This window comes from Copadichromis virginalis, linkage group LG6 (genome assembly GCF_057382275.1).
Source record: "Copadichromis virginalis isolate Kocher_CV1m ecotype Utaka linkage group LG6, C_Virginalis_male_GT1.1, whole genome shotgun sequence".
Classification (NCBI taxonomy): domain Eukaryota; kingdom Metazoa; phylum Chordata; class Actinopteri; order Cichliformes; family Cichlidae; genus Copadichromis; species Copadichromis virginalis.
Genome location: NC_140623.1, coordinates 23,231,114 through 23,243,448, shown reverse-complemented (window position 1 = coordinate 23,243,448; position 12,335 = coordinate 23,231,114). Strand labels below are relative to the sequence as shown.

General features: G+C 39.4%; 1 protein-coding gene across 1 annotated transcript; it reads left to right on the top strand.

The window, feature by feature from the left end:
- The first annotated feature begins 520 nt into the window (after positions 1–520).
- Positions 521–12,335, top strand: slc44a1a (solute carrier family 44 member 1a). Its single transcript, XM_085459296.1, has 16 exons — positions 521–764; positions 1,020–1,106; positions 1,862–2,004; positions 3,955–4,091; positions 4,212–4,308; positions 4,510–4,679; positions 6,239–6,328; positions 6,435–6,577; positions 8,334–8,520; positions 9,727–9,895; positions 9,997–10,153; positions 10,265–10,348; positions 10,437–10,574; positions 10,751–10,987; positions 11,681–11,755; positions 11,888–12,335. The coding sequence occupies exons 1-16, from the start codon at positions 741–743 to the stop codon at positions 11,906–11,908; spliced, it is 1,959 nt and encodes a 652-aa protein (XP_085315422.1). The 5' UTR covers positions 521–740; the 3' UTR covers positions 11,909–12,335.

The following is a 12,335-nucleotide window of genomic DNA, read 5'->3' as shown; positions in this document are numbered from 1 at the left end:
TATTAAGCTACTTTCATCCACTATTAATCACGACCACAAACAGCAGTTACGTCTTTACTCCAGCAAACGGCGCCAAATTCCACACAAGCCGCTGGCGTGCAAGCCGATGTGCTGCGTTCAGGCACAATGCGACAAATATAGATATTTTTAAGGATTTTTTGTTAATAAAATACCTATTTAGCATTCGTTAGTTTTACTAGATCAATGTGTTGTGGCTAATATTTTATAAGGTCCGGGGGTCCCCAGCTTAAAGTGTTCCTGGATAAGTAGTCAGTGGTCTTTCAGAAGAGTGTGCTTGGTGGTGATTCATGTTTCATGGCTGTGAATGTTTGGTCAACGGATCAAAAAAAAGAATAGAAATTGAAAATTCAGGCTTGGACAAGTTCAAGTGTAGTGACTCGTCTACAAAAATGTCGTGCAAAAGCTCAAAAGCGTCAAGGACACCTTTCATTGTTGCTGCATTGCTAGCTCAGTATTTGGAGTATTTACAGTAGCCCCTAAACGTCGCATACAAAAAGTTGTCTTCTTCCGTGTTTACCTGTAAGTGGAAGGGCGTAAGTGGGTGTTAGCCAAAGGAAGGAAAATCCTGCAAACAAATTCGTGAATTTGCTTCATTGAGGTGGTTAGAGTGAATTAGTGTTTAAAGAGAACTGAACATGAGCCGAAGGAGTTAAGAAATTTAATAAAGTTTAGGCACTTCAAAGTTTTTTCTGTTGAAGTTGTGTACTCGTAGTTCGACGATGGGGTGTTGCGGGAGCACAGAGGTAAGTTAAGCTAAACCTAAGGGCGCTATGGCCGCTTTTAGTTTGAAAAGCCGAACAGCAAAGCTCGTTTAAAGCTCGTGCGCAGCGTTAACGTCACTCTTTGAGCAGCAGAAGCAGCTCTTTGTTTTTGTTACTTCGTCTGGTACCAACGAAGTCGCTAGTTTGCAGATTTTTGGGAGGGCAGTGAGGCAGGTACTTCTGGGCGCTCTCCACAGAAACGGAGTTTTAGGATAACTGTTATTTATGCCTTGGCAGAGTAAACGTGAATGGAAACCGCTGGAGGAGCACAGCTGCACGGATATCCCATGGCTCATCATATTTACACTCTTTTGCATTGGCATGGTAAGTCTTTAGGTGAATGAGAGCATAGGCGTGTGGGTGATTCTGCTGATATTTTAGCCACACGCCAATGCTACCTTTGAGAAAGTTGTGATATCTCCTTGTTTTTTTTATCTAAAACTATTTTATGAGGTGTTGATCACACTTCGCGGTCCTTTACGGAGCCTGCTGTGTAGCTGTGTAATTGTACTTCTCCAATACTTAACAGGTCAGCAGCAACTCATCTAAAAGCAACATCAGTAAGAAACTTAATGAGTGCAGGGTTCATTGCAGGTCTTCTGCATTAACTCATGTCCCTTCTTTGTTGTGCTGGCCAGTTAGTGAGTTAGACAGCAGTGAAGTTGCTGCCTTTCATCAAATAGCTGCTAACCTTTGCAGTAACAGCACTGCTGTATATCCAGTTTGGCAAAAACAGTTTTTGCGAGCTTGAGATTCAGTGATACGATGATGGCTTTTGAGGCTGAGGTTTGTCGTGTTGTTGAACTGTGCCGTAAGAGGGATTTTTAACATTTAATAAACACTCACTCGTATAAATTTTGTGGCTATGTTGGTCAGATCTGAATATGTAAAAAAAACTCTGTTGTAAATTTAGAACATTTTCAAAAAGTTGAATCAGCATTCTTCAATAAAAAACATAAAGTTTTGCCATCATTAGCATTTATTACAGATTAGATTAGTTTTATTTAATGTGGGCGTACCATTAATAAATTCTATACTAATCTCATGATGATATCATCTTTGATCCGTGTCACCTGCAGGCATGTATTTGTGGCTATCCTATTGCCACCGGAGGTGCCGCCAGACTTGTTTTCGGATATGACAGCTATGGCAATACCTGTGGTAAGAATAACACCAAAATTGAGGGAGTTCCTCTTAGTGGCCGGGACATGACGGAAAACAAGTGAGTCTGATTGGTTACATATGACTTTGCATGCGGCATAGGTTTAGAGTGTTTTTACACTGTACTCATCATTTTCAGCTATGCAGACCCTTTGTTGCAACAGTCTAATTCTTAAGCTCTTTGCATTCCTTGATGAATAGTGTAGTTTATTAGCATACCTTCTTTCTGTATAATTTGCCCAAAGAAAGTCTTAGTTAATGAGATTTTTTTAAAATCACGATTTGTCTTTGAAGTCTTTGATTATATTTCGCGTTTTGGGGTGTAGTTTTCCATCAGCATGCAGCCTGTGGGCCACATTTTACTGAAACAATGGGTCATGCTTTATTGATGGGCTGATTGCCCATGGAGGCTTTGAATAAAAGGCGTTTCTGCTACAAAGAAGGATCTGTCTGACAGAGTAGCAAATGTCACCATCTTTCATTTTCTCACCAGACAGAGAACTCCCAACTGGCATAATAATAACCAAACATGATATACAGATGAGGACAAAATTACTAGCCTGCCTCAAGATTTTCCAAGTCGCTGTTTTTTAAACAGACCAAGGGATTTTCAACATAGCGTTTCTAAACACACTAGTTTTATTTAGAATGCATTAATGATCTGTATTTGCACAAAATAACAGTGTTGTGCCAGGAAAAAAAACCAAAATGACCACGGTCAATATTTAGTCCTCCATCTATTTATTGACGTATAGCACAAACTATTGCTGTGCAATGATGTGCTTTAACTTTATAAAGCGCAAATTTGTAAAATCAAGTTCTAAGAGAAAATCATGATTTATGAACAGTACACAACCTAACCAAGGATTTGAGCTGGCACTTGAGAAAATATGCTAAAAACAAATAAAATCAATTTAGACTGTAGAAGAAGAATTGATACTAAAGGAGCAGGAGATGGATATACAAAGTTATCACAGTTTTTCCAAGTGTAAAGAACTGGAGTGAAAAGGATCATCAAGAAATTGAGAGAGAGCCACACAGTACTGAAGAAACCTGGCAAAGGTAAGAAAACAAAAGCTTTCAAAGACTGGAAAGAAAACCATTGAGAGCTGTGTCTAAAGACCCCAGAACAACTGCCAAGACACTGAATGACTTGGCCAAGCTGGGAATCGTAGCCTCAAAGAAGACAATCTCCAGAACTCTGGCCTGCAAGGCTGCAGACCAAGAAAAATGTCTGCAGAAGAGACGCCTTTAAGCCAGATTGAAGCACATTAAAGACAACCCAGTGAAAGATTAAGCATACTAGAAGTGGGTCCTTTGGTCAGATGAGATGAAACTAGAGCTCTTTGGTTATAAAAACTCTCCTTATGTTTGGAGAAAGGAGAAAGAGGCATTAAACCCAAATGCTGTGGAATGCTTTCAGCACAACAACAACCCAAAACGTACGTTGCTCCTGATGAAGAACTACCTCCAGACGAAAGTGAAAGTTATGGACTAGCTGTACAAAGCTCTGACTTTAATCCCATTCCAAATCAGTGGAATGAACTGAAGTCCTACCTCCATCAAATCTGGAGGGATTGAGAGATTTGCCAAAGAAGAATGGGCTGGGATTGCTCAGGAGACGTGTGAGAGTGTCGAAAACTATGACTATGATCTGCAGGAAAGGACACACAACCGACTATTAGCATCTATTAGCATTTTGACTCTTAGTTAGTTACTTTCTTATTTAGTTAGTTTCATTTTTGTGAAATAATTGTGTTCCTATGTGTAAAGCAAAATCATTTAAAAATCTAAAATGAAAGTAGGATGTTCAAAAAAGTAGTTTAAAAATTCCTTGCTCCGTTCAACAGCTCATGGGAAATGTTTTAAAAAGGAAAATTTCATAGTGGGGCTAATATTTCTGTCCTCATCTTAACAGATAGGGTGATATTTTTTTTGTCGTTTTGAAGTAAAGGGCAGGAAGTATTTGGTATCAGATGGGCAATAAATCAAATTGTTCTTCCTTTTTTAGGTTTGTTTTCTTTCTCGATCCTTGCAACATTGACTTAATAAACAGGAAGATCAAGTCCATTGCTTTGTGTGTTTCCAAGTGTCCATCTACTGAGCTGACGACATACTCTGATTTAAAGCAGTTTGCGTTGAATAATGGTGAGAAATTTCAGAAGTGCAAGTATTTTACAGAAAAGATTGCTCACCAACATCCTTATAATTGTATGTTGAAGCATTTTGCCAAGTTGAACATGTGATATATTTTTTTCTTTCTGTTAGGCTCGAATCTCTGCTCCTATGATCTTACTCCTACAAGATACACAAGCTATTCATCAGAAAAATCAACCAAGTGTCCAAAGCTGCCTGTTCCACCAAGGTTATCTATCTATCTATCTAGAGATATAGTTCTTTCATTAGTTTTAAATTAATTCATTAATTCTCCTGTACTCTTATTAGCTTAAATACATTCCAGGACCAACAGAAAAATGGTTTTCCACAATTTATCATTTATTTCTTGGAGACCTAGTCATTAGAAATGAATAAAAATCTGTGTTTTGTGTCTTTTTGCTCTTTGCAGTAAATCTGTCCTGCTTTTCCGGCGTTGTATTCCTACGGATATCAGCTGCTACACTCAGTTCGCCAAAGCTTTTATGACATTTGTCAGCGACAACACTGTGTTGCAGCGTGTCATCTCTGGGGTGATGGCCAGCAAAGAGATCATCATAGGACTTTGCATTCTGGCTTTAGGTATAACTCCAGCTTGCAGTATGAGATTTGCTTTTATGATTTCTGCTGCCCCTCTTGCACAGCTCGAATTTCTCACGAGGATTCAGTAAGAAGGAAACCATTGGAAGGGATGCTATTTTTGTCCTGAAAAAACAGGAAATGTTTGAGCGGTTACAGTCGTCGTATCCACTCAAGTTCTGCCCGCAAGCTTTAATTTAAGGTCTGCTTTAACTCATCCCCATGAGACAGAGCTGATCTCATGTCAGCTTCAGACGTCTTTCATCTCAGTTATTTGATGTGCCTCGTTCTGGGGTTTTGGTTTTCAGTGCTACAGGACAGACTTTTTCATGTGATTCAGATTCAGAGCGACTTTCTCTACAATAATAATAATAATAATAATGATTCCTGACAAATAGCCCTCAAATAGTTTTGTAACAGTTGGACAAATATTTGAAACTTACAGATTTAAAAAAAAAACAACAGATACAGAAGGAAAAACAGTGATTTGCAATAGTATGTAGAGTGGATGTAGCCACATTGCTAAGGCTGTGATTAACATTTGAGTCTTAAGCCTAATTTCTTTATATTTTGCTTCCAGACCTCCTTGTATTTTTTTAAGTGATCTTGAGCAGTGGTTCTCCAGGCTTTCTGGGGGGGTTTTTTTTTCAAAGCTTTTCTTTGGACATTGGCTGCTTTTTCCCACATTTTCACTCCAGCTCTTGTACCTGACCATTTTCAGTAATATTTTCTTTTTGGTGAGCTGCTTAAAACTGACCTACAAATCATTCCAGTGCAAAAGCAGCACCTAACTCAAGGGCTTTCCAGTGTTGTGTCTACACATACAAAACCAATTTTCTAACTGTAGCTTTAAAACCACTGACCTTCTGACTTGTGGATGACCCTGTCTGTCCCATGAGCCACAGGTGCACCGATCAGCTTGTTGCAGAAATACGCAATTTGTTCCTGTTTCTTTAGTTGAATCAAAGAAAAATGCCACATATAACAAAGTCTGACAGATATAAAATAGTATAGAAAGAAAAGGGAGCAAAAAGCAGCCAACATTCAAAGGAACAGCTTTGAATATCCTCTAAGAACCCTGGAGAACTATTCACTTTGGCCTGTGATGCTCCTGATAACCATGCCTCTGCTGTCTATCACAGTGCTCCTTATTCCTCTATAGCCAGTAGCTATGTTTATGTTGTTTTACATTTAGTTTAACTTTCAGTTTGGTTTGTGTTTTAAAATTATAAGTTTTCATTAGTTAGGTTAAATAGCTTTTTTAAAATTATGTCGTGTCTTTTTTCAGAAGAGATAAAATACAAAATGTTTGTTTTTGTTCAACCTAATTTTCTCATGCTTGGTTTATGGTTTATAACATGGAGGGAAAAATGTTTTTGATATGCCATGTGTCTGAACCGTGACCAGCAATATCCCAAACAACTAAAAAAAAAGTTTTTTTGTATTATAAAACTATACATGCTGCATTTCCGTGTTAGTTAGGCTGCAGATATTTAGGCATTTCTCTTGTTAACATTGTTTTCTGTACTCACGTGATGTCGTCTGTTATTTCTCTGATGCAGTTCTCTCTTTGATCATGATGGTCGTCATTCGTTACATCTCCCAATTGCTGGTGTGGATTCTCACAGTTCTGGTGATCATCGGCTCCACAGGTAACATCTTTTAATCCGACGCTCTGAGTCACAGCAACAGAACATTATAGTTTATCTGCTTTAAAAAAAAAAGAAGCAACATTTACGTGGGTATGATCTTTTACAGGTGGGACGGGCGTTCTGTGGTGGTTCTACGTAGACCACAGAAAGGCTCTCAACAGTAACACCACATCAGTGTTTGGAAAAGAAGTGGCATCGGATAATGTTAAGGCTTTGCTTTTCTATGCCATTGGTGCTACTATTTTCACGGTAGGTACACATACGTGGATGCTTTGCTATATATTTACAGTTTAAGAAATGCAGTGATTCAGAAGAATGAAATATATACAGTGGGGCAAAAAAGTATTTAGTCAGCCACCGATTGTGCAAGTTCCCCACTTAAAATGATGACAGAGGTCAGTAATTTGCACCAGAGGTACACTTCAACTGTGAGAGACAGAATGTGAAAAAAAATCCATGAATCCACATGGTAGGATTTGTAAAGAATTTATTCGTAAATTAGGGTGGAAAATAAGTATTTGGTCACCTCAAACAAGGAAAATCTCTGGCTCTCACAGACCTGTAACGTCTTCTGTAAGAAGCTTTTCTGTCCCCCACTCGTTACCTGTATGAATGGCACCTGTTTGAACTCATCATCTTGGCCATGGCGGAGTTTGAACTCCGCCATGGCCAAGACCAAAGAGCTTTCGAAGGACACCAGGAAAAGTATTGTAGACCTGCACCAGACTGGGAAGAGTGAATCTACAATAGGCAAGCAGCTTGGTGTGAAAAAAATCAACTGTGGGAGCAATCATCAGAAAATGGAAGACATACAAGACCACTGATAATCTCCCTCGATCTGGGGCTCCACGCAAGATCTCATCCCGTGGGGTCAAAATGATCATGAGAACGGTGAGCAAAGATCCCAGAACCACACGGGGGGACCTGGTGAATGACCTGCAGAGAGCTGGGACCAAAGTAACAAAGGTCACCATCAGTAACACACTACAACGGCAGGGAATCAAATCCCGCAGTGCCAGACGTGTTCCGCTGCTGAAGCCAGTGCATGTCCAGGCCCGTCTGAAGTTTGCCAGAGAGCACATGGATGATACAGCAGAGGATTGGGAGAATGTCATGTGGTCAGATGAAACCAAAGTAGAACTTTTTGGTATAAACTCAACTCGTCGTGTTTGGAGGAAGAAGAATACTGAGTTGCATCCCAAGAACACCATACCTATTGTGAAGCATGGGGGTGGAAACATCATGCTATGGGGCTGTTTTTCTGCCAAGGGGACAGGACGACTGATCCGTGTTAAGGACAGAATGAATGGGGCCATGTATCGTGAGATTTTGAGCCAGAACCTCCTTCCATCAGTGAGAACTTTGAAGATGAAACGAGGCTGGGTCTTCCAACATGACAATGATCCAAAACACACCGCCCGGGCAACAAAGGAGTGGCTCCGTAAGAAGCATTTGAAAGTCCTGGAGTGGCCTAGCCAGTCTCCAGACCTCAACCCCATAGAAAATCTGTGGCGGGAGTTGAAAGTCCGTGTTGCTCGGCGACAGCCCCAAAACATCACTGCTCTCGAGAAGATCTGCATGGAGGAATGGGCCAAAATACCAGCTACTGTGTGTGCAAACCTGGTAAAGACCTATAGTAAACGTTTGACCTCTGTCATTGCCAACAAAGGTTATGTTACAAAGTATTGAGTTGTATTTTTGTTATTGACCAAATACTTATTTTCCACCCTGATTTACGAATAAATTCTTTACAAATCCTACCATGTGGATTCATGGATTTTTTTTTCACATTCTGTCTCTCACAGTTGAAGTGTACCTCTGGTGCAAATTACTGACCTCTGTCATCATTTTAGGTGGAGGAACTTGCACAATGGGTGGCTGACTAAATACTTTTTTGCCCCACTGTACATGTAACATTGTAACATGTTTCTGCTGGTATTAGAGAGAAAAAAATCACAATTATCATCAAACTGAACACCTCCACTGAACTTGTGAAACGCTTCAGGTTGTTCTCCTGCTGGTGATGTTCTTCATGAGGAAGCGTGTGGCTCTCACCATCTCCCTGTTCCATGTGGCGGGTAAGGTGTTCATCCATCTTCCCCTGCTGGTCCTGCAGCCTTTCTGGACTTTCCTTTGCCTCATACTCTTCTGGATCTACTGGATTGGTGTGCTTCTCTTCCTCGGGACAACAGGTTAGAAGAAAGGCCTATCGGAGACCACAGTTTTAGTTTCTTTTTTATGTGTCTGTTTGTCATTATTGAGAATTCTTTGAGTTGCTGTTTGCTTCAGTTTGTGTATTGACATTGCAATGCACCAGTTTTTTTTTTTCTAGCGTCAGATGAGTTCAAGCAAGCGGAATATTAATTGTCGCATTGTGACATTTTGTCTTTGTTTTGTGGCATGACTGCACTCCCACATTCGGAGTCTTGTGCAAGTCTCGTGATGTGGGAGAACGGACAAAGAAAGAACCACTTCTTCCTTCTCCTCATTCTCTTTTTCACAGCGGATTTTAAATAGTATTTAAATGAAAGGTCAGCACAAGAGCAGCAATTCAGTTGATTTCAGTTTGCACAATTTAAAAGTACACACACAAGACAAATAACATACTGTGAAGGAGTAATAAAATAATCCAGTGGCTTTATCTGAAAGTCTTTTGTACTCCTAGTAATGTCAAACTAGGAGTACAAAAGTTTTGTGAATGATCCTCAGTAAGTGTACATTAATAAAGGAGCATTAGTTGGTACACATGGGTTCATAGCTGTCCAGCAGAAATGAGACACATCTCTATGAATGATGTTTTAAAAGTGGTTACAAAGTATTTTAAATACTGCTTGTAACTTTTAAGTGGAATGTGTTTTTAATAAATCAGAGGGAAACAGTTTATAATTTAGGACTCTTAAATCTTCTAGAAAAAAAATCTAGAAAATAGATCTCTGGAAGTAAGGAATTTAGGGAAAGAATGATGTGACACTTGACAAGCAAGTAAGAACGTAGCTGTGCGGTAAAATGGTGAAGTCTTGAATTGTTTATTTGTTTTATTTGGCAATTACCAAAATCATTGCCTATGTTTCCGTTGGGGATAATCCACCAATAGTCTCAAGCTCTTTAATCAAAATGAAATTCTTAATGCTAAAATCTAATTCCTGTGGTTTTAATTGCAGCTGCTCAGTGGCTTTGTGTCTTTTACAGTAAAGTAGGCTGTTACATGCATGACATCACTGTGTGGCTTTCATTTCTGTTGTAGTTACTAGCATTTCATATGCATATCATTGAATCAAACCTGCATCTTATTAAACTCCAGTGATTGGCTGGCAGCAAAATGAATGAAAAAACTGCAACATTCATATTAAAGCAACTGAAAGTCATGCTGGGTTTTTGTTTTTGTTTTCCCCTCATAGGAACACCAGTAAAAAACAACTCTACAGGTGTGGTTGGGTATGAAATGCAAGGGCCTCTCCAGTTCCTGGTGTGGTATCACGTCGTGGGTCTCATCTGGATCAGTGAGTTCATCCTTGCCTTCCAGCAGATGACTATTGCTGGAGCTGTGGTCACCTACTATTTCACAAGGTACAAAAGAAGTAACAGACAGCACTTTGGGTTTAATCTCACTAGATGCTTAATGCTGCATTAGCTGATTGTAAGGTTCTTCTGTATTTGTTTAACTTAAGGAACAAGTCCCAGATGCCAGCAACTCCTATCATTTCCTCTATGGCACGTACTATCCGCTACCACCTGGGTACTTTGGCCAAAGGCTCCTTCATCATCACACTTGTTAAGATCCCTCGTCTAATCCTGACATACATCCACAGTCAGCTCAAAGGAAAGGTGAGCTTTAAAAGTCATGTTTAAAGCTCTTAAATTATATTATAATACATATTCTAAAACTTTTCATCTTTGTACATGGATTGCATTTTGTTTTTGTCTGTTTTTTAATAGGAAAATGCCTGTGCCCGTTGCATGGTAAAAGCCTGTGTCTGCTGTCTGTGGTGCCTTGAGAAGTGTTTAGCATACTTGAATCAAGTAAGAACTCACATTTTAATGAACTGTATGTTGTGTGTAGATTATCCCAAGTATTTACCGTCTGCATTTCAATGTCAAATGATTTCAGAACGCTTACACAGCCACAGCCATCAACAGCACAAGTTTTTGCACCTCAGCTCGTGAAGCTTTCCTTATCCTGGTGGAGAACGCACTCAGAGTAGCCGCCATTAACACTGTCGGCGACTTTGTCCTCTTCTTGGGAAAGGTACCAAATGTATCAAATAACTAAGTTTGAAAGCTGACGTTATCAACACATGTCAACATGTCTGTGTTTTCAGAACTTGTTTGCTCTGCCCCCACGTTGCCTAGACGTACATTTTTGGTTCACTTTAATACTTGTTGAGGTGTGTTTTCTAACCAGCTGTGTGTCTTCATTCTCAGATTCTTATCGTCTCCTGCACAGCTTTTGCTGGCGTTCTGGCTCTGAACTACCAGAGGGACTACACGGTGTGGGTGCTGCCTCTTCTCATCGTCTGTGTCTTTGCCTTCCTGGTGGCCCATTGCTTCCTTTCTGTGTTTGAAAATGTGGTCGATGTCCTATTTCTGTGCTTCGCTGTGGACACAAAGTATAATGATGGCAGCCCTGGGCGAGAGTACTACATGGACAAGGCGTTAATGGTGAGATGAGGGATTGTCCTTTATCTGAGGTCCTTTTTTATTTTATTTGAGAATATGAAGTAACAGAAGACTAGAGACATTCTGTGCTCATGTCAAAATAGGCAGGAGGTTAAGGTGTATAGCAAACCTTTGCAATTGTTCTGTCTCTCTAAAATAGACAGGTAGCCGATCATGCTTATATTCACACCTACGACCAATTTAGACCCACCAGTTAAACCAACATGTTTGTCTTTGGACTGTGGGAGGAAGCCGGAGCGTCCAGAGAGAACCAAGGCATGGGGAGAACATGCAATCCACAAAATAACTTTTCTAAAAAAGAAAAAAAGTATCTTTGATTGATATTGGCAGTTCAGATACTGTTTACCCAAAACACTTAACAACCCCCCAAACAAAACTGGCCTTCTACTCCTGGACTCCATGGAAAGACATTTCTCCTGCCACTTAATCCCTCTAACCCTACATGGCGTTTTGTAAAAATTACTATATTGTTTTACTTGAATATGTGAATAAGATTAAAAACTTCTAATTACTAATATTGATTTCTTAGACATTTTCTTTTAAATTTATAACTTTTTGGCTTTGAGTCGCAGTGTTTGCTCAAATGTTTTCTCATTTGCTTTTTAACCTTGCAAGAAGATTATTTTGAACTAAGAGTTAAATCATTTTTGTATAACTCTTTGTTCCCCTTTTCAGGAATTTGTTGAAAACAGTAAAAAAATGGGTTGGAAAAAGCCAGATGATGGAGATGGTCGTGAGATGAAGCCCATGGTGAGCTGAAAATTTGTTTACAATCCTGGAACGAAAGATCCAATAAGTAAATAAGCTAACCACTGCTGTAGGTTTGGGTTTTGCATGCCAGATGATGTAAAAGTGGAATGTTTTTGTTTGCTTTTCTTGCAGGCACGTGGGACTTCAGCTTGATACTGTGTCAAACATCTAAAACCACATCTCCAATTTTTAACTCAGAGGTTGCCAGCGTCACACTGCAGGGACATCCACCAGATAGATAACAACTGACTTTGTACAGAAGTTTTACATAGTTTTGCAGAAGATGTTTCTTAATGTTTATTTTTCAAAAAGATTGTATGAGAATGTAAAGTTTGCCTCTAATGTAACATGTTTATTTGGGTTTATGTTTTTGTTATTAATAATAGGATGGCTTTTTTCCCTCACATATGTGGGTTTCCCTTGTGGAATTTTAAGTAATATGATGGTTTAACGTGTTTGATAAAAAACAGCTACCATTTGGATGTTTGAGTGTACCTTTTTAAACTGGTGGCTAACTATGTTACAATGCATAAACTGTTCATGATGTTTGTGACTTATTAAATTTTATACCAAAATAACA